Source organism: Equus przewalskii, chromosome 14 (genome assembly GCF_037783145.1).
Source record: "Equus przewalskii isolate Varuska chromosome 14, EquPr2, whole genome shotgun sequence".
NCBI classification, from domain to species: domain Eukaryota; kingdom Metazoa; phylum Chordata; class Mammalia; order Perissodactyla; family Equidae; genus Equus; species Equus przewalskii.
Window position 1 is genome coordinate 44,334,138 of NC_091844.1, and position 22,108 is coordinate 44,356,245.

Sequence of the window (22,108 nt, forward strand, 5' to 3'; positions counted from 1 at the left end):
TGGGCTTTCATACTCCTGATACATAATTCTGACACAAGCTGCAACATGGATAAACTTTGAAGACATTATGCTAAGTGAAATAAGTCAAAACAAAAGGACAAATACTGTATGATTCCATTTACATGAGGTACCTAGATTAGCCAACTTCCTAGAGACAGGAGGTAGAATAGTGGTTACCTGTGGCTAGGAGGAGGGGGAATGGAGAGTTATTACGTAATGAGTACGGAGTTTCAGTTTGGGATGCTGAAAAAGTTCTGGAGGTGGGCAATGGTGATGGTTGCAAGCAATATGCATGTGCTTAATGCCACTGAATTGTACACTTAAAAATGATTAAAATATTAAATTTTATGTTATTTACATTTTACCACAATAAAAATATTTTTAAAAATTAAGAGAATCAGGGCCTGGACCAGTGGTGTAATGGTTAAGTTTGTGTACTCTGCCTCAGCAGCCCGGGGTTGGCAGGTTTAGATCCCAGTCACAGACCTAGCCACTGCTCATCAAGCCACACTGTGGCAGCGTCCCACATAAAAGAGGGGAAGATTGGCACAGACGTTAGCTCTGAGCGAATCTTCCTCACCGAAAAAAAAAAAAAAGAAGAAGAAGAAGATGTACAAATGGCCAACAGGTACATGAAAAGATGCTCAACATCACTAATCATCAGGGAAAGGCAAATCAAAACCACAATGAGGTATCACTTCGCTCCTGTTACAATGGCTATTATCAAAAAGACAAGAGATAAGTGTTGGTGGGACTGTAGAGAAAAGGGAATAATTGTGCACTATTGGCAGGAATGTAAATTGGTACAGCCACTATGGAAAATAGTATGGAGGTTCCTCAAAAAATTAAAAATTAGGGGCCAGCCCAATGGCTCAGAGGTTAAGTGCTCACGTTCCACTTTGGCAGCCTGGGGTTCACAGGTTTGGATCCCGGGTGCAGACATGGCATGGCTTCGCAAGCCATGCTGTGGTAGGCATCCCACATTAAAAGTAGAGGAAGATGGGCATGGATGTTAGCTCAGGGCCAGTCCTCCTCGGCAAAAAGAGGAAGATTGGCAGCAGTTAGCTCAGGGCTAATCTTCCTCAAAACAAACAAACAAACAAGTAAATAAATAAAAATTAAATTACTATATGAGCTAGCAATCCCACTTCTGGATATATATCTGAAGGAAATGATATCAGGATCTTGAAGAGATACTCGCATTCCCATGTTCATTGCAGCATTATTCACAATAGTCAAGACATGGAAACAACCTAAGAGTCTATGGATGACAAATGAATGGGTAAAGAAAAAGAGATACACACACACACACGTACACACACACACTGGAATATTATTAAGCCATAAAAAAGACAGAAATCTTGCCTTTTGCAACAACATGGATGGACCATGGGGTCATTATGCTCAGTGAAATAAGTCAGACAGACAAAGACAGACACCATATGTTTCTACTAATATGTGGAATCTAAAAGCTTCTTGGAAACAGAGAATAGAAAGGGGGTCACCAGGGCCTGAGGGGTGGGAGAAATGGAGAGATATTGGTTAAAGGTTGCAAACTTTCAGCTATAAGATGAATAAGTCCTGGGGATCTGACTTACAGCATTGTGATTGTAATCAACAATACTGTATTATATACTTGAAAGTTTTAAGAGGGTAGATCTTAAACGTTTTCACCACACACACAAAAAACGGTAATTACGTGAGGGGATGGAGGTGTTATCTAACCTTATTGTGGTAATCGTTTTGCAATATATGTATATATCAAATCATCATGTTGTACATCTTAAAGATTTTTTTATTTTTCCTTTTTCTTCCCAAAGCCCCCCACCCCAGTACATACTTGTGTATTTCTAGCTGTGGGTCCTTCTAGTTGTGGCATGTGGGATGCTGCCTCAGCATGGCTTGATGAGCCGTGCCATGTCTGGGCCCAGGATCTGAACTGGTGAAACCCTGGGCCACCGAAGCGGAGAGTGTGAACTTAACCACTTGGCCACAGGGCCGGCCCCTGTGTTGTACATCTTAAACTTACATATGTTATATGTTAATAATATCTGAATAAAGCTGGAAAAAAATTTTAGTTGGTTTCCATCTAATTCAAATTATATTCTAAAAACTTTTTATTAACATGTAAATATAGTCCTGTATATTGTTAAGTGGGGAAAAATGGGTAATATATATTGTCTATAATATGACCCCACTTGTACGTGTGTGTGATTGTGTGTGTGAGTGGTGTGTGTGTGACAATTTGGAAGCAGGTAGGTAGATGGGAATGTGGATGGAATTTTTCCCCAAGTTTTTCTTTTGTTTTTCCTTTCTTTTATCCTTTTATCCTTTTTGGTATTTATCTGCAGTATCTGATTTTCCTGCAACGAAGACATATTCTTACAAGTCACTTTATATAAACATAAGTTATAGTGTTTGTTAATGTAATTAATACTGAATACATTAAGATGTATAATAAGTATTCAAGACACAGATGTGAATTAGCAGTATTATCATAGAGTATTTTGTATAACACATTAATGTTATTTATGCATTGAGACCACCATACTAATAGTATTTTAATTTTATTCTTATAAACTGCCCCTGATTCTTTTTTTTTTTTTTTGAGGAAGATTAGCCCTGAGCTAACTACTGCCAATCCATCTCTTTTTGCTGAGGAAGACTGGCCCTGAGCTAACATCCGTGCCCATCTTTGTCTACTTTATATGTGGGACGCCTACTACAGCGTGGCTTTTGCCAGGTGGTGCCATGTCTGTACCCGGGATCCAAACCAGCGAACCCCGGGCCGCCAAGAAGCGGAAAGTGCAAACTTAGCTTCTACGCCACTGGGCCGGCCCCCTTGAGATTCTTTTGGTATCCTCTACTCTTAGCACAGTCACTGGCACACAGTTGCAATAGAATTTATGAATAATTTCAAGGAAGGAGAAAACTTTGTACATAGTTGTGTTTAATAATTTGGGGAGAATGATTCAAAACCTCAGTGGTGGTCTACATATATATTTGTAACATAATGCTGGCATGTGTTTTTATATCACCAAACACAACAAACATTGTTTTAAGGAAATTGAAATTCTGTCGGCAAATGAAATAAAGCCCTAGACAGTAATTTCTTTTCCTTTCTGCCAATAGAGGGCAACATGAACAAGTTGCTGGATTGGTGGTAGTGTTCATAACCTCCAGTCTATCAACAAAGGTCCAGAAAGTCGGTGTTAAACTTGCAACAAATAAAGCAGCGTAAGTTGAATCTATAAAACTTTAGTAGGAGGAACTCCTGTCTGGTTTCTCTGCCAGCCCTGTCACCTCTTTACACTCCCCCGTGCTGCTACAATTTTCTTTTCTTTTCTTTTTTAAATTGGCACCTGAGCTCACAACTGCTGCCAATCTTTTTTTTTTATTCTTCTCCCCAAAGCTCCCCAGTACATAGTTGTGTATTCTAGTGGTGAATGCCTGTGGTTGTGCTATGTGGGACGCCGCGTCAGCATGGCCTGATGAGGGGTGCCATGTCCACGCCCAGAATTCGACCTGGCGAAACCCTGGGCCGCTGAAGTAGAGTGTGCGAACTTAACCACTGGGCCATGGAGCCGGCCCCTAGAATTTTCTTTTTTAAAAGGGAAATCTGATATCATTCCTTTTTTTTTTTTTGAGGAAGATTAGCCCTAAGCTAACATCCGCTGCCAATCCTCCTCTTTTTGCTGAGGAAGACTGGCCCTAACATCTGTGCCTATCTTCCTCTACTTTATATGTGGGACGCCTGCCATAGCATGGCTTGATAAGCAGTGCCATGTCTGCACCCGGAATCCAAACCTGAGGCAGTGGAACATGAGAACTTAACTGCTGCACCACCGGGCTGGCCCCTCCTTTTTTTTTTTTTAAAGCTTCAATTGATCCCTATTGCCCATAGTATAAAGGCTAGTTCTTTAGTACGATGTTTCAGTTTCTTCACAGTATGACTTCAATTTTCACTTCCCACCACTCTCCACCCCTGCGAAACTGTGTTCTTTCGCCACATAAAGCTCTTCATGACTCCCCAAACGCACCATGCTCTTCTGTACTTTGATGTGTCGCTTCTGATGTTCTTCCACCTGAAATTCTCCGGACTTTCCCTCCCCTTTGAACACCTGCTTTTCACTCAAGTCTTGGCTGAAAAGTCACCTCTCTGTGAAGCCTTTCTTGACTTCCCATTAAAACCGAACCTTGCAGGGCTGGCCCTGTTGTCAAGTGGTTGGGTTCCCATGCTCCACTTCAGTGGCCCAGGGATTCACTGGTTCGGATCCTGGACACGGACATGGCACCACTCATCAGGCCATGCTGAGGTGGGTCCCACATAGCACAACCAGAGGCGCTCACAACTAGAATATACAACTATGTACTGGGGGGCTTTGGGGAGAAGAAGGAAAAAAAACAACAACTGAACCTTGTGTCTCCCTACATATCAAAATAGAGCAAATATTGCACTGTTTCAGAATAGTCAGTTTGCCTGTATTTCCTAGCTAACTGTAAGGTCCCTGAGGGTTCGTGTGTCATAAGGAAATATCTTATTCATGTTAGTATCCCCAGCGCATGGCATGTAATAAATACTCAAAATGTGTATTCACTGAACAGACAAAAGGAAAGGAACTAAATAGGAAGTTCTCATATTGGACAAAGCACCTTGGATAAAATTTTAGACTGACAATACAGCTAAGGTGTGTGGATGGTTCTTCTCGCAAGTTCAGGAAGCATCAGATGTTACTGAAAAGATTATTTTTGAAATATATAGGAATTTTTTGGTGAATTTTAATTTCTTCACCACTTCTTAGTGGCCAGTGTTTTTCTAGTATTTGTCAAGATGGGGATCCTTTAGGACAGAAGTACAGGAATATGATGGCTTTTGTAATTGGAGAAATCCTGATAGCATCAGGTCACTTGATTTTTAGACCAGGTGGAATTCCACTTTCGTGCTTCTCTGGAGACAGGGGATGGTCTATAGTCTGTGTGTACTCGGCACGCTCAGTAACAGATTCCAGTCTCATTTACGCCTTTATGCTGAGATCAGCATTCAGGAGTGCAATGAGGGGAGAGGAAGCATTCCTTTCATGATTCTACCTCAGGCTTGAGCACCACAGTATGTTTAAAAACACATGATATATAACCAGTAAGTAGACACAGATGATGTTTTGTAGAGGTGATCATTGCTATACCATCTGCCAGGTTCTGCAGTTGGTTAAAGAAAAGAAAAGAAAAGAAAAGAAATTAGTTTGACAGGATTTGCTCTTCGCAAAACCATGTTGATTTTTGCCAATTCCATGTAATTTGATATGCCCTTGCAAAATGAGTAAGAGAAAAGTGCTTTCACATTGAACCACAGGAAAAATATGGCCATTGTTCTTATGACCCTTGTTAAAAAAAAATCAAGTATGAGTTAGATAGGGCTGTAGCAAATAAAAGAGAAAATAAAGGAGACAGAGACAGTTGGATAACTAATTCAGGATTACCAAAACTCAAAAATTGTTTGCAGCTGTTAATATAATTGATATACCAGTGCCATGTCTTAAACTAAAAAGAAGGTGGATGAGATCTAAAGCTTTTTGGGAGCAATATGCCCAATCCAAGACTTGGAAACCTGTGTTTTTAGATTTATCCTAGTAAATTTCCACAGAAGGTGTGTACGAGTTTGTGAAAGGTAACAATTACACATAAATGATTTCTTTCTAACTTACAGTCAAAGTCTTCACATGATTAAGATATTGTGACATATAGGAGATCTAGTTGGTATTACCTACTAACATTATTTCAGTTACCACCAAGGCTGACTACCATGTTGATTTCACAATGATTTTGGAAGAGGCTAATTAAACTTTGCTAAATATAAGTAAAGGGCATAACTCTGATTTGTTATCCATTTTGCTTTTATTAAACAAAATGATGACTAAGTAATTTTGAATGGGGATACATTCTAAATAAATGTTGAGTGAATGGATTTTAGTGAAAGTTGGTCTGTGTGTAGAGCTTCCAGATTTTGCTGTGAGGGACACAGACAAGAGAATCACAGTGCCCCATAGTCACATTAACCTAATTTTGTTACATTCTTTTAAAATAATCTCTTTTAATAAATTATATTTATTGTTACTTAAAAATCAAGTCCTTAAATGAAAGTTGTAAAAAAAATATTTTAACAAATTTATTCATTCAACTAATATAGAGTGCATACTATGTGCAAGGGCACTGATACTATATATTTGTCAGTTAAAAAAAAAACTTGTTTACACCTTGCATTAATAGATCATATATGTCAAACTACATGCCACAAACTTCATGACATTTTGTTGTTAACATACTTATCAGCTCCCTCTGTTTCATCATGGCATTCCACCAAAGATTTAAGTTTCTGTTAATTTGAAAAGAATTGCCATTTTGTATGGCTATCAAAGAATCTATAGAAATGGTTTGAGGTGTTATCCACACTTTTCATATGCAGCTCTGTGCTGGATAGTCTTCTCTGGGGGCCCATAGTTCTAATATCTCTCTGCCTTTCTCTGTGCTTGGGGGCTAATGGCTATGGACTGCATCATCCAGGTTCTCTTGCTCTCTGCTTCTCATGGGCTTCAACCATGGGGAGTGAGAAGAACTGAGAGACTGGGATATTCTTTCCCATTTTTTCCCCTCTGCATCATGATGACGGCAGTGGCCTCTCTTTCTGTGGACACAGCTCTTATCCAGTGGCTCCTCTTCTGAGACTACAGTCTTTCAGGGTTCTGGTAACCCAGTTTCCTCCTCTTGCCCCTTCAGGCCTAGAGATGGAAGTGCTCCCTGCTATTGCTCACCCCTGGGTGCTTTGCCACCCTCTATTGGTTCACTTAACTCCCCATACCTCTCTAAGTCATCCCTTCATTAAATTCTCTTTACCTAAACTCTTCAAGGGTGCCCCCTGTTTCCTTCTGGAACTCAAGAGAATTCCCCCCAAAATTGTTTTATATCCAGGAAAAAGGTTTTCAACGGTAACATGATCAGAGATTGAAAACAATTTGAACTATATCTGGCACGCTAGAATAACGGAATTCAGTTTCCAGGCAACTTGTGGACCAACTCTTCTGCACTTCCAGAATATAATTATACAATATAGTTGGATGGTTAATTTTATTATTTATAATGTTAATTAATTAACTGGAAAAAAATTCAGTCCTTCTTTTTGTTTTGCTTGCATCCGGTCTAAAAACAGTGAATACTGGTTTAGAGGTTGACAAACTATGGCCTGGGGGACAAACCTGGCCTACCATCTCTTTTTGTAAACAAAGTTTTACTATAACACAGCAACACCTATTTCTTTTTTTTTAAATTGAGGTAACATTGGATTATAACTATATGAATTTCAGGTGTACATCATTATATTTTGACTTCTGTATAGACTACATCGTGTTCACTGTCAAAAGCCTAGAGCAATGCCTACTTCTTTATGCATTGTCTATGTCTGCTTATGCTACCACAGCAGAGGTGAATAGTTGCAACTGAGACCTGATGGCCCACAGAGCCTAAAATATTTACTAGCTAGCCTTTTACAGAAAAAGTTTGTTGACTTTTGCACTAATTGATTAAATGATATATTTTCCATGTTATTTCTTTTGGCCTCATTTAGATACAATGTTCTCTGTGTCTTGTATGCTCAGTATGCTATCTCACACATATGGTAGCTCAATAAATATTGATTAATGAAGAAGGTGAGAAGGCACTGACAAATATAGAACTCATAACTTCAGTTTTACTTTACATTCAGAGAATATATTTTTATTCTTTTGCAAGATTTATTAGTCAAGTTTTAGATATGGTTACGGGAATTTGGGGTTTGATGTTTTAAAAACTGGTAAACTGGCAGTTCTACACACTTAAAATATGATGAGTATCATTATTAAAAATACATTAGAATTCTATTTATTGAGTAATTTAAACTGAGAGTCATGTTCAAACTTTGATCATTGCTACATTTTCTAATGGTGTGATGAGAGTGGTAGAGTTTTTTAAAACAGTATGAAATAAATGCAGCAATATATTAACCTCTGAGTGGTAAAATTATAGGTTTGATTTTTTTTGTTTCTTCTTTATGTGTTGCTGATATTTCCAAATAGGAAAATGAAACATATTATTTTCATAGTAAGAAAATAAAATAATTTTTAAAATATGAAACACGTTTAGTTCCATGTAAATGAATATTTTATATTGCTATTTTAGTTTAAGAAACCAAAGACAGATCTTTCGATTACAAAATTCATGGAATAAAATTGAGTCTGAGAACACTTCTCAAGCTAATATTTTAAGAAAATATTCAACCAGTGCCTGATGATTGAAAATTAGGAAATAAAAACTTTTACATTTAAAATTTTTTGTTTCATGTGAATTTTAACTTTCAACAGCAGAATATCAGATATGTATCTTTGATGTTTGTCTTTTTAACCAGTATACACTTTTCTACATCTCTTCCTATTATCATTCAACAGAAGGAAATAAAATGTCTTCATATTTCCTCATTTGTAACACATCATCATTTGTAATTTGTATTTTTGATATAGAAGAAAATCTATATATTTTTTCTGATTAGAAATATTTAATTATTTTAGCCCATATTTATTTTCAGTAGCCTAAAAGCACCAGTGGTGCTTCATGTGGAAACCTACTTGCTGACTATCTTAAGGGCAATGCTGTGTGGCAAATTCAAAGGATGCCCTAAAAAATGGTATTGTTATACCCAATTATAGCCAGTTCATGTTTAAGTTCTCAAAGGGCTTAAGCTTTTGTGTCACAGTATATAATTTATCAATCATATTTCTGTTATCTTCACTGTGAGGGTATTGCCAGCCCCATGGAATTTTTGTCTATTTTACTAATGATCCAGCATCTGGTCTGACTTAGGCTAGGTTCTGTGTTAACTAGGTATTGCTAATGTCTGTCTTCAGGATATAAATGGGTAAATAGTAGATGTTAGGAATAGTCTTACAGTCAGAATAGGGAAGTGATTTTTTTCACCTTTTAAATGTCCATTTTACAATATTTGTCCTTTTCTACACATGTTTTTATTTCCTCCTCTATCAGGTTTCCATTTGCTTAGTATCTTTCCATTAGCAGCATTCTAAGCACGAATGAGTCACCGCCCGTTGTCTAGATATAAGGAATTAAAGGAGGAACTATGTAAACCCAAAGAACTGATCACATGCTAGGATAGTCATACCCTGGAAATACCACTAATTTACAAGATTATTTCGTGTCATACCACAGCAAACTGGTTAAAAGAAATAGATTAGCACCACCTTCCCTAAGTAAAGACCAGGAACTGAAAGTAACTGAAAACATTACACCAAGAGACACTTTGGGCATGTCACAAATTCATAGACTTTACGCACAGGAGAGCCCATAAGGTCCTCACACAAAAATTATTAATTCTTTCAGACTGTTTTAACAATCTGTGTACTCCTGGCACACGGAAAATTAGAAGCAGCAAATTAGAATAGGAATTATCGATAGAGATATGATCAGCAACAAAAACCAAGAGCCAAGAGAGAAGATAGAAAAACTCTTCAATTAAAATAAAAACTCAAAACATAGTTGTCTGGGGACTTGAGTGTAGCTCAAACACCCTTGCACTTCTTAAGAGCTTCTGAACACATCATCATATTAAAAGCACAACACAATCATTTAGGTCAATTGTGATGATGTATTTCTTTAAGAAAAGGTTAATGTTCAGAATTAGCTGTTGAATAAAGCTTAGAGAATTGTAACACCTTTTAGAGGATTTCCGTTAAAATGATAACAAATAAAGACAGTTTGGATACTGAAAAGGATAAATATCATTATATGCTGTCTGAGAAATAAAAGATTATGTGATGTTTATGTATTCCTCTAAGCTTTTCTCTGAGAGAAAAATGTCTTTTTAGTTCTTCAAATTCACTGGCAAGCAATAATTGCCAGCTAACACATCCTCAAGGTCATTAGGTCATTTGAAATCACTTAGTCATCACTTTGTTTAATAAAAGCAAAATGGATAACAAACTAGAGTTATGCCCTTTACTTAGATTTAACAAAGTTCAACTAGGCTCTTCTTGGAAGTTGCTCTGCTGCGAACTCTTGTGGATTGTTAGGAATTTAAACTGGTTACCGTGGTTGAAGGAAGACTCTTTGACATACTGACGGAAAGTACCCATAATAGCTAGGCATTGCTCTAAATGCCAAGGATACAAAGATGAATAAAACAAGGTCACTCTCCAGAAGTTCCCCATTTACTCAGGAGAATAGCATTCAGCAAATACATGCCATTGAGAGCGAGTTACAGAAATAAAAAGAGATTATATACTATGCAGGCACAAAAGAAGGAGTGGTCAACTCAACCCGAGGAAGAGGAATGTCACACAGAGAGGTGATAGTTGAATCCTGAAGGATGAATGAAGTTGACCTGGTTAGAAACTAGGCAAGAGCATTTCAGACGGGGATGGTAGCATGGAATGTGATGAAGAATTTGAGATGGTTGACTTTGTTTCGAACACAGCATTAGGGCATTTGAGAGGAACAACTGAAGACTGGACTGAGAGGAGGAGCCTTCTCTCTGCCCAGTCATCTCTTTCCAACTTTCCTTTCCTTTGCCCAGTTGAGAGACAGGACAGAGCAACATGTCCACTGTGTAATTTCAGCTATCCCATTATACAGCTGAAAAAGCTGGTGCTCAAGGAAGTTAAGCAACCTGCCTAATTTCTGTCCGTTTCTCTCTCATTGTATTATATTTCTCTTAAAACTATGGTGGATAACTAAAACATATGCTTCTATGTTTTTAGGTGAGTTCAAAATCTTATTCATTAGATGAAGAGGACTTTTGTCAAGTCTATGTGAGACGAGTTATCTTGATGGCATTTCTTTTTAAGTGCCATTCTTTTTTTTAAACAGCTTTTTTGATAAATAATTAGCATCATACAATTCAGCCATTTAAGTTACACAGTTCAATGGTTTTTAGTTTCTTCACAGAGTTGTGCATCCATCACCACAATTAATTTTAGAATATTTTCATTTTCTCAGAAAGAAACCCTGCACCCCTAAGCCATCAACTCCATTTCCTCCCAACCTTCCCAGACCCAGGCAACCACTAATCTACTTGCCATTTCTATAGATTTATCTCTTCTGGACATTTCATATAAATGGAATCATAAAGTACATGACTGGCTTCTTGCACTTAGCATAATGTTTTCAAGGTTCATCCATGTTGTAGCATGTATCACTACTTCATTTTTTTAATTGCCAAACAATATTGTATTGTATGGATATATCACATTTTATTTATTTATTCATTCATTAGTCAACAGACATTTGTGTTGTTTCCACTTTGGGGCTGTTATAAACAACTGTGCCATTCTGCTTCTATATTTGTGTTATTTTTATTATACTAGTTTCTGGATGTGGTTAGCTTTGGAAATATTTGTGACCAAGAAGCCCGGCTTGGAGTGAGTCTATCACTTCCCATAGTGTAGATCAAGACAGAGGTAGACATAGGTGCTTTTGGTATGCAGGTAGCGTTATGTACGTGTAACCTGCAGAGACAGTCTCAATTACAATACTACATGAGCAAGAATCTTTCTCTGGTGATTCCTAAATGGGATCACGGTCTATTCCAACCATTTAACCTCTAATTAGAAGGGAGCGGAGCAAATAACCTACATCCAGATGGGTATGAATTTTCCAAAGTCCTTTCCTGCTGGATTTAACCATCCAAGAAACTGTGAATTCAGGACAAATAAATGACTACAAGGTAGAAAACTAAAGTACTGTGAAGAAATCTTGAGAAATCTCTTCCTAAGTGAAAGGAGGATAGGAGGAAACTTTCGGATTTAATCTTACAGGACGTTGCAATTCAAAGACCATTAAATTGTGTATAAGGTACAAGCCCTCTTTTGCCAGACAAAGAAGTTTCCTGATTGTACTCTTGAGATATTATAAAGCATTTCTAAGGCTGCTGTTAAAGTAGAGAATTGTGAATTGGTAGGTTTCCAAGTAAGTTACTCCAGACCTCAGTCTGGTCTAAAGCTTCCTGTTTTTACAATTAACTCCTCATGTTTCTTTGTTGAGTGTGTGTGTGTGTGCGCGCATGTGTGTGTAAAACCTAAAGATAGACCAGGAAGCATCTGGGGCCATCTGGCTCTAGAGGGGAATCCAGATTTCTGTGAAAGCTAGCTACCAAACGTAAAGTGGATAAACAGTGCTATCTTAATGTACAACTCCTGTGCTAACCTTCCAGTCATCACTGTCCAAAATGCCCTTAACTTGTTGTACTTGGTGTCAATATTTTATGGGTTTTTCGTCTATGAATGAAGCAGGTTGGTCTGTCTTAAGATAAACCCCAGTATAGGCCTGAATGCTTCCATGTTGTTTAGTCAAGCTTCTGAGGGATTGTGAAGAAAAGTGGACACGTCAGGCATTGGGCTACTCCTGAAAGCAATGCTTCCTTCTTGGTGTCTGCTCTCTCTTGGTCTGCATTCCCAAGCAAAGGATTGTGATGAAGCGTCATCAACAGCAGAAGGAAAAGATTGCTACCTTGTCTACTGGCCAGGATAATGCAAGGTTCTATTCTGTACACTACCTAGCAAAGTGCCACATGAATGCATTCTGATTTTAATGAAGATGATTTTGGAAAGGCATTTTTCTGCTCTCCAAAGCAAGATCCTTTCTCCTCTAAGTACAACAAAGTAGGAGAGGTTACATTTCAAGTTTTTTCTAAAGATTCTTCATTTTGGGGGAATAATGATCAAAACAACATCAATAACATTTATAGAGCATTTACTATAGGTTGCCATTTAATTTAACTCTATTATTATTCCTGCTTTACACCTGAAGAAAGTGAAGCGCAGAGAGGTTCAGTAGCTTGCCTAGGCTCACACAGCTGGTAAATATCGGAGCCTGGATTTGAACCAGGCAGGGAAACTCTAGAGCGCAGGCTCTCAACTACCTAATTAAGAAATTGTGCTACTTCTTAATTCAGTGTTAGGACAAAAACATTTTTACCGCTAATTTACAATATAAGTACTTAAAGTAGATATTTATGTAAATGAAAACAGCACACATTGCAAAACTATAATACTATATTTATTTTCTCAAGAAAATGTGTTTTACATGTCCCAGGGAAAAGGTCTTTATTTTCCTTTGAAATGAAGAGGAGTAACATTTCATTTTGCTGGGGGACTGTTAAAATTACTTTGATGGTTCCAGTCGTGTATAGCATAGAGATTTATGACAAATATGTAATCTGTTTATTTGTCACCCAACTTGGATGACTTCCAAATGTTTCCTCTTAGTAGCTCTTGATTTTGTTTGGATTTTTTTCAATTGCCAAATAGTCCAACACGTCTAAATCAAGTTTGCTCCAGTCAAGGAATACCAACGTGTTGAAAGACAGCTTTGGTTATTTAAAATCCTGCCACATTCACTTGCAACTTGAAGAGAATTCATGCTTTAGTGCACTGGATTTTAAAAGGAGAAGAAGGAAAAAGAAAACAGAAACAAAACCAAAAACAAACCAAGTTTGCGGCTCAAGTCATTCCTTTGCTATTTGCTGCAGTGAGATTTTCTATTCCGTTTTGCCGGCAAAAGCACGCTTAACAGATCAAATCAAACTGTCCGAAAAAGGCCGTCTGCATCCCTCATGTTTAAAAGAGAAAGATTTTGTTCCCTTTCCTTCAGACATCAAAGAAGGCACTCGGGGAGGAAATACACCATCATTAGGCAGGAGCGAGCGAGCAGACAGACCCCTTCCTCTGCCTTCCCCATCCCCGCCCCCAGGCCCTGGCAGTCGTCCGGGGCGCGAGAGAGGCGCCGGCCACCGCTGCAGCTGCAGCGAGCGCGCGCCGGCACCCGCGCCCGCCGCCAAGATCTGGGCGGCGGCGGGGCCGGCCCGGGGGCGCGCGCTCTCGGGAGCGCGCTCATGCAGCGGTTTTCTTCTCCCACAATCCAGAGGCTGCGGCGCGGGAGGGGCGGGGAGTCGGCGGAAGGATATGGGCGCGGAGGGAGCAGCGCGCTCCTTTGACGGCAGGCTCGCTGCGCTGGTTGGGCGGCGAGGAGCGGGGTGTGCTGCGGCACTGCGGTTCTGAGGCCGTTACTCTGGCTCCTTCAGAGAGGGCGGAGGAGGCTGGAGCGCGGCGGTGATTTTGTGCCAGGGCCTGCCAGAGGCGCTCTGAAAAGGCTGGCGGGGCTCAGGAAACGGGGGGATTAGGACACCCATGCAAGCCCCCAGCCCCCGGGAGGGGAAGGGGGCTGCAGGCGAGGCTTGAGGGCGGCGGAGGGATGGTGTCTGCCGGGAGGGAAGGGGCGAGCCCTGCCTGTCGGTGGTGAGGGGCTGCGGGCAGGGGAGACTGCGGTCGAAGCGGCTCCATGCCCACTGGTGGGTGGAACGTGTTGAGCAGAACGCGGAGGTCAAGCCTGGCGGCCGCTCGGAACCCTAAACGTGGTATCTAACGTGGTGTTTCATTTAGCCCACGTTGAGGTTAATTCATTAGGGGCAGCGTCTCTGGTCTGGCTCCTCCGGGAGCTGGGCAACCTTGACGGGCTTTTTGTCTTGTTGCTCCAGCCCCCTTTCCCTTCCTCCTCCTCCAGATGCCTTTTCTCTGCCCCTCCTCGCCCGGTACAGACATTTCCAGCGCAGGCTGCCGCTCGTGGCTGCTGTCGAAGCCACTTCTCGGGATTTGGGCTCGTTTGCCTCTGGGGTGTTTTTTGAGAAGGGAGAGTTTCCCCTCGCTCCACGATGGGATTTTCTTCCCGTGCCAAAATGGACTTTTATTGATTTCTACTTACTTTTTCAACGTTTAGTGACCAATTCCCCAGGCGTATTTTTGTGGTAGTTCCTTTTTTCAAATACATTATCTGTAAAATGGAGAACGAGATTTTTACTCCGCTTTTGGAGCAGTTCATGACCAGCCCCTTGGTCACTTGGGTAAGTGGGGTGTTCTTTATTGTATATTTTACTGCATTATTTGAGGCTGCAGAGATGGAGGTGGGCGTTCGTGTCGTGATGATCGTTCTGTTCTAGGTTAAAACGTTTGGACCCCTGGCTGCAGGAAATGGGACCAACCTGGATGAATATGTGGCTTTGGTGGATGGGGTATTCTTGAACCAGGTCATGCTCCAAATGTAAGTGTTCTTTTCTTCTTTTCTATGTAATTTGTTTTCTTTGGAAAATTGGATACTGTGAATTTAGAGACTGTGTTTGAAGCTCGTAATTTGGTTCTTTGGCCAGAAAAATTCAGGTGGTTTAAGAATTGGATCTTGAAAGGAGTGATAATCTTACATGCTGAGCCCATTTATCACAATCCAGTAATTATACCTGTTAAAATCGTGAGATTTTAATTTTTGTTCTGCAAACACTGTATTGTCACTTATTGTCTTCAATGCTGAAATCCAAACCACATTGTGTCCTCTTTGATAATTTGGTAAAATGAGAGAGAGAGAATGAGAATAGTTTCCTAAGGGCGGGGGTGGGGTGAGGGGGAAGTCTTTACTATGAAGTTATGCACATTTGATGCAGAAATGTTTCTTATTAACCTTTGCGTCTAAAAATAAATGGCTCAAATTTTGAAACTGGTGAAGTAATAACAGATTTCAAAAGAGAGAATTTCAAACAACAGTTCTGATTGGTGAGTACTGTTAACTGTAGCAAGTAATTTAAATGCGTGTAATAACTGAAGTCTGATTAGATGATTTATTGTGTGAATTATTAGAATAATATTTGGGGGATCATTTTAAGGTATTCTTAGAGCTAGTTTTGAAATGCAAATAACTAAAATCTTGATGGCAACTAAATAATAATTTAGTAGGCAAATCTTTGTTTTTTATGTTTTTGATATTGGATTTGTATTAATTAGGAAAGTGTTTTTGAGATGCGAATTGAATATTGAAATCATTGGTAGCTGGATCGGTGAAATAACTCCATTTTTATCACTATTAGTATTGTAACATATAGGCATTGCGAGTACATCAGTGTAGGTTATCAAACTCGGAATATTGCAGTTGTGCTCAAAATAATGTATATTTAGCCTTATTTCTCTCGAATAGAATCTGATTATGAGTAGTTTGGCACTTTAAATTTTAAGACACTCTTACCTTTTATGTATGTGAGAATTAGTGCATTACTAATAAATAATTGTTACTAAAGAACGTCTTCTATTAGTAGACTAATAACCTAACATATAAAGTATCAATAATGTATTTTATTGGAAATTATTTTTCTGTTTGGATTTTTTTAATGTAAAAAAGGGTAGAAGTCAAATCCATAAATAATTGTTCCAGTGGTAATTTCTTAGTCTGTGTGCTCAAAGAGATTAGTGTGCTGTTTTTCATGCATTTGTTGGTCCTACAGGGAAGTATTATACTATTATACATTTTCCAAAAGTGTGTTATTTGTGGAGACACCCAAAGAAATATATATGTTATCTAAGTGTGTGTATATATCTTTTTCCTGAAGAAAGGAAAAAAGAATGTAGACATTAATATTTCCAGGGATAGTTAATATATTTTTGGCATCTCTCCCATGGAACTATTTTTTATCTTTGAAATATTCTACTATATCCTAAGCAAAAGGGTAGAATAATTAAATTGACTTCTATTTTAGGCAATGCACATGACAGGAAGGGTAGCCATTACAGCAGATACTCGGAACTTACTCCCCTATGTCTCTTTTTTTGCTTGTTTTTAGACAGAAAATTTTGAATTTGTATGCTGAACCCTAAAAAAAGGTGTGTTCACAAAAATAGGGAAAAACATTACTTTAGTTTTCCACTTTAGTGGCTTTTACTTGAATGATTCTTTTTCCAAAAAATATTTAGATTCTTTTGAGTCCTCAATAGTTCACCGAAGTGCTAAAAACAGACACTTGTAGCCACTTTCCACTTTGAGTACGGTTTATACTTAAAAAAATATATATGTATATTTTGAAAGTAATGCTGTTCCAAAATAGTGGTTGCCAGGTTGTTTTTTTGGGAGGACTAGCTCCATTCCAAACCTCAAATCTGCTTCTGTTTTCAGTTCCACCTCTCAGTTTCTTTAAAAGTTTTTTCAGTGTCCTAATTCTGTTCTGAATGACCTATATAAATTAAAGGAAAAGAAAATTAAGAAAAAAGGGAAGAAGTATGATTTGGCTTTTTAAAAAATAATTTGCTAAAATAAGATCAACACAAATTTATTTTAATAAATTGTTTACCTAATGGGGCAACAAAATATTCATTGTTTTAAAATCTGTATTTTGCTACTTTTGAAATCATTAAGATTTCTGTTAAGCACTTTATTCAAATTAATGTTTGATTTAATGTACTTGATTAAGTTGTCAGTTGAAACTGTGCCCAGGGAGTTAACCTAAAAGTTAGCCTTAGTCTAAGTAATTTCTGTATTATATTTGGTTATAGAATTTGTGAGTGAGAACCCTTTGCAAATGTAACTTTATATATTTTTCTTAATGTTTCTTGTGCTTGGAGTTTGTTGAGCTCTTGGATCTGTGGGTTTGTAGTTTTTATCAAGTTTGGAAAATTTTTGACGTTATTTCTTCAAATATGTTTATTTTGCCCTCTTTCCACTTTTTGGACATCTGATTACATGTGTATCAGGCTGCTTGATGTTCACTGATGCTCAGTTCAATTTTTTTCAGTCTTTCTTTGTTTCATTTTGGATTATCTTGCCATGTCTCCAAGTTCATTAATGTTTTCTTCTGAAATATTTAATCTGCTGTTCACCCCATCCAGTGTATTTTTCATTTCAGCCATTATACAGTCATGTATCACATATTGACGTTTCGGTCAACAATGGACTGCAAATATAATGGTAGTCCCCTAAGAGTAGTACCATATAGCCTAGGTGTGTAGTAGGTAATAGCTTCTAGGTTTGTGTAAGTACAGTCAGTGATGTTCACATGATGACAATTGCCTAACAACGCATTTCTCAGAATGTATCCCCATCATTAAGTGACACATGACTGTAGTTTCATCTCAAGAAATTCAGTCTTTTTTATATCTTCCATGTCTATAGCTTTCATACCTTGTCTTTTCTCTAGCTTCTTGAACATATAAAATACAGTTATAACTGGCTTAGTGTCCATGTCCTTTAATTCTATCTCTGTCATTTCTGGGTTGGTTTTGCTGATTGATTTTTCTCCTCATTATGGATTGTGTTTTCTTGCTTTTGCATGCCTGGTAATTTTTGATTAGATGCCAGACATTTGGAATTTTACCTTGTTGGTGAGTGCTGGATGTTTTTGTATTTCATTAAATATTCTTGAGCTTTGCTCTGGGATGCAGTTAAGTTACTTGGAAACGGTCTGATCTTTTCAGATCTTGCTTTTATTTTAGGGAGTACCACTTTGTTGCACTATTCAGGCAGAACCCTTCTGAGTACTCTGGCTGGTGGGAACAGAAACTATTCCTGGACCTGTGTATGCTCTGGGTGATGTTTTCTCTAATCCATTTTGATGGTTCTTTCACTTTCTTGGGTAGTTTCCTCACATGTATATACTGATAAGTACTTAGCTGAAAACTTGAGGGATACCCTCTGCAAATCTCTGGATCTTTCTGTGCAGCTCTCTCCTCTTAGGTATTCTGCCTTGCACATGACCTTCACCTTGCTGTCTCCAGACTAAGTTGCATCCTCCCGACTCAGGGAGACCACTGTGCTCTGCCTGGGTTTCCCATCCCTGTTCTGTGGGCTAGAAATTCTTTCAAGGCAGTAAGCTGGGGCAGTTGTAGGACTCATCTTGTGTGTTTCCCATCTATCCGGTCTATTATCCTTTGTTGCCTGATGTCCATCGTCTTGAGAAACACTTCATATATTATGTCTTTTTTCTTTTTCCAGTTTCAGGCAGGAGGGTAAATTTGGTTAGTCCATCTTGGGCAGAAGTGGAAATCTGTTCATATTCTTATAATTACATTTTTTCCCTGTCAGTGTTGTATTCTTGCTTTCAGGTGTGACATAGAATTTTTTAATAGGAGCCTCATGGTGGAAAATGTTTTTTCATCTAAAGTGTTTATTAAGAGTAAGAATATTGATTAATTTAGCGACTCCAGATTTGCCGTTTTTGATCTAGAATGTGAAAGGAGAGAGTTGACTTCTTCATGCCAGTTTACCATCTCTGCCTTGCAATTTTGGAGTCTGTTCACTGACTTGGGATTCACTATGTTCAGAGATGAATCCCGGATTTCATTGAGTAGCTCCTTGAATCAAAGAATCTCTGTAAGAGCTTGTGACATGCCATCAGTCCTCTTTAACTAATGGGAAGGGGAAGCTATTTAGAGATCTGGAATGATGGGCCAGCTCTTCTGCATGCTGCAGGGCATTTTCCTACTTCAACTGTGTAAAATCTTTTTTCCTCAGTGCTAGTTATCAGACATAGGGCTTGGTGACAGTGAAGTAGAAATAATCATTTTCATGGTTGAGATACCATGCAGTTCTGTAACCAATTTTGAATATTACTTGCTGTAAATTTTTAAGGAATTTATGACATTGTTAATTTCATAATTCTAAAGTTTAAAAAGTATGCTATTGGTATTACCTAAGTGGTTGAAAATATGGATATGTTAGGGTTTTAAGTATTGAGAAAATTTGTTAATAGTATCAGAACAATATTTAGAATTATTCTCTATGATTCAACTCCATTAGATAGGTATACAGATCTGTACTTGAAATACTGGTAAATGTGATATACTTGTTATGACTTTTCTTCTTTTAGAATCTTGAGTTTGAAGGGACTTTAGAAGTCATCTACTATGAAAATCATTTTTAATTAAACCCCTGACACATGGTTATCCAACTTCTGCTTAAGTATTTCCTGAGAGGCAGCTTCATAAAGTGTACATAAAGAAGCTGCCTATCTAATAGAGGAAGTTGACTGAGAAATGTTCCTTATTCTGTCAATGCTTAAGATTCAAAAGTAGATTGTGCTAGCTTAGGACTATAATAACCCTAAAATGACTTATAAAATGTATAGGTTGTCTTACCAAGTATGGCATTGACTCTGAATTTTGGTATGGTCACTGTCAGGTTTTCTCATTGGGCCTCATAGTTTTGTTTAGTTTTGTTTTTGTTGCTTCTAGTTTTGTTTTTGTTGCTTCTTTAAAAACACACTCATGATATAGTCAGAGTTTCTATCTTATTCTGCAGTTTTGTGATTTACCTCCCAAATATTTCTCAGATGTGTCACTGACTCTTGGATTAATGTAGTAGCTGCTTTCTGATTTTCTTACCTTTGGGCTTGCCCCCTTCAAGTTGTCTTCTCATCTGTGATCATATGAAACTTTCTAAAACACAGATTTTATCTCGTCACTCCTATCTTTAAAATGGTTCAATAGCTTTATTCTGCCTTGAGAGTAAACACATTGCTTAAGCATCCAGACTCCTTTGAGATCCTGCTCCTGCCTGCTTCTCTAGTTTCATCTTTGCATAATACCATTCCTCAATGCATAGCCTAAAATTGAGCGAACTCATAGTTCCCAAAGACAGGCTATGTTCTTGTATGTTTCCATGCCCTTCTCCACACTCATCCTTCTCTAGAACACTCTTCCACCTCCTCGCTATTGCTTTCTTTAACTGACTTCTACTGATCATCATTGCTTCTTTGCCATTCCCTAGCGCATCCTTGGCTTAGTATTCCTTGTGCTTCTATATGACCTATAAATACTTGGCGGTAGCATTTCTCTCATTGTATTGCAGTTCTTGGTATGCTTGACTCTACCAACTAAGCTGTGAATTTCTTGAAGCCAGGGACCATATCTTTCATCTCTCTATTCATAGCATAGTGCTTGACACACATTGGGTTCTTGATACACTTCTGTTGTATGAATGCGTCATAGAGAGGCTGTGTGGTGAAGTAAAATGAATTTAGGGTTTGAGTCTGACAGGCTTGGGTTCAGTTCTCACTGTGCTACTTATTAGCATGTGACCTTAAACAATTTACTTAACATCTCCAGATCTCAGTTCCTACGTCCATAAGATGGGAGATAATATTTCCTTCCTGGAGTAGACATAATCTCTACTAAGGCAAGGATAGTATCTATTTTCTGTTTTGTTGACCACTTTATCCCCAGTGCTGGTTGCTGTCATTATTTTTGTCCTGTGCTATACTATACCTACCTATTTATGTTTCCTCAAACAAGTCAGGATTGTTCACAGCTTAGTTTTGTGTGATCTCTGTTGCTGTCACCTCTGTATAGCTGTATGATCTTTAGCACGTTACTTCTCAATTTCCTCATTTATAAACAGGATAAAAAGAGAATCACAGGGTTATTATGAGAATCAAATAGGATAATTTATGCACAATGCTTAGCATATAGCAAGTGTTCAATAAATATTAGCTGTTGATATCTTTACTGTTTTATTTCTGTTATTATGATAATCATTTCCCCCTAGACTGGCCTTCCCCCTCTTTTTTGCCAAGCAAATTCCTACTCATCCTTTAACACCCTGTGAAGTCCCTTGGCAGAGTTAATTGCTCTCTCTCCTGTGATCCTTTATCTACCTTACCAAATTGTTAAAGTGATGCGACTACTAGGTAATTAGCATTTAGAGGCTAGAGACTTTGTGTTATGTATTACTAGCACCTGCATAGATTTGGTGTGTTGTAAGTTTTCAGTAAATGTCAAAGGAATGAATGAAGACATTTTATAATTTTATTAATTTTCAAAATTTTCAGCACGCTCTCTAGTTTTAGTATTGTAGAATTCAGTTTGCTTTACTTTTTTAGTTTGTCTTCTCTTTCTCCTTTTGTTCTCTGTCTCTCCCCTTATTTGTTTTAATTACCTTTATTGGATATTTTCCCCACCTGTGTTATGTTTTGCTTGCGATGAGGTGGTAAAAACAACAAATCATAGTCCATGGTTTTGTGTGGTATTAGAATATCCAGTGCCTTCAGTTTGGTTTCCAGTAACTTTCCTGATGATGTCCATCTTACTGAGGTTTTTGTCCACAGCCTTACATTGGCATGATGTCTTCAAGAGCAGTCCATAGTGATTGTCTGATTCTCAGTATGATTCATATCTAATTAAGCTATAGAACCTAGAGAACAGATGAACTAGTTGCTACATATGGGAGTATCTTCAAATTTTTTAAACGAAATTTCTCTCTGTAATATGTGTTAATT

General features: G+C 38.2%; 1 protein-coding gene across 14 annotated transcripts in view; it reads left to right on the plus strand.

Moving 5' to 3' along the window:
- Positions 1-13,790: 13,790 nt before the first annotated feature.
- The window catches only part of CCDC88A (coiled-coil domain containing 88A), a 123,167-nt gene continuing 114,849 nt past the window's right edge, over positions 13,791-22,108 (plus strand). For all 14 annotated transcript variants that reach the window (XM_070572643.1, XM_070572646.1, XM_070572648.1 and 11 more), the window contains exons 1-2: positions 13,791-14,929; positions 15,026-15,126. In XM_070572643.1, the coding sequence (XP_070428744.1) occupies positions 14,867-14,929; positions 15,026-15,126 (164 nt within the window). In that variant the 5' untranslated portion in view covers positions 13,791-14,866. The remainder of the gene's footprint in view (positions 14,930-15,025; positions 15,127-22,108) is intronic.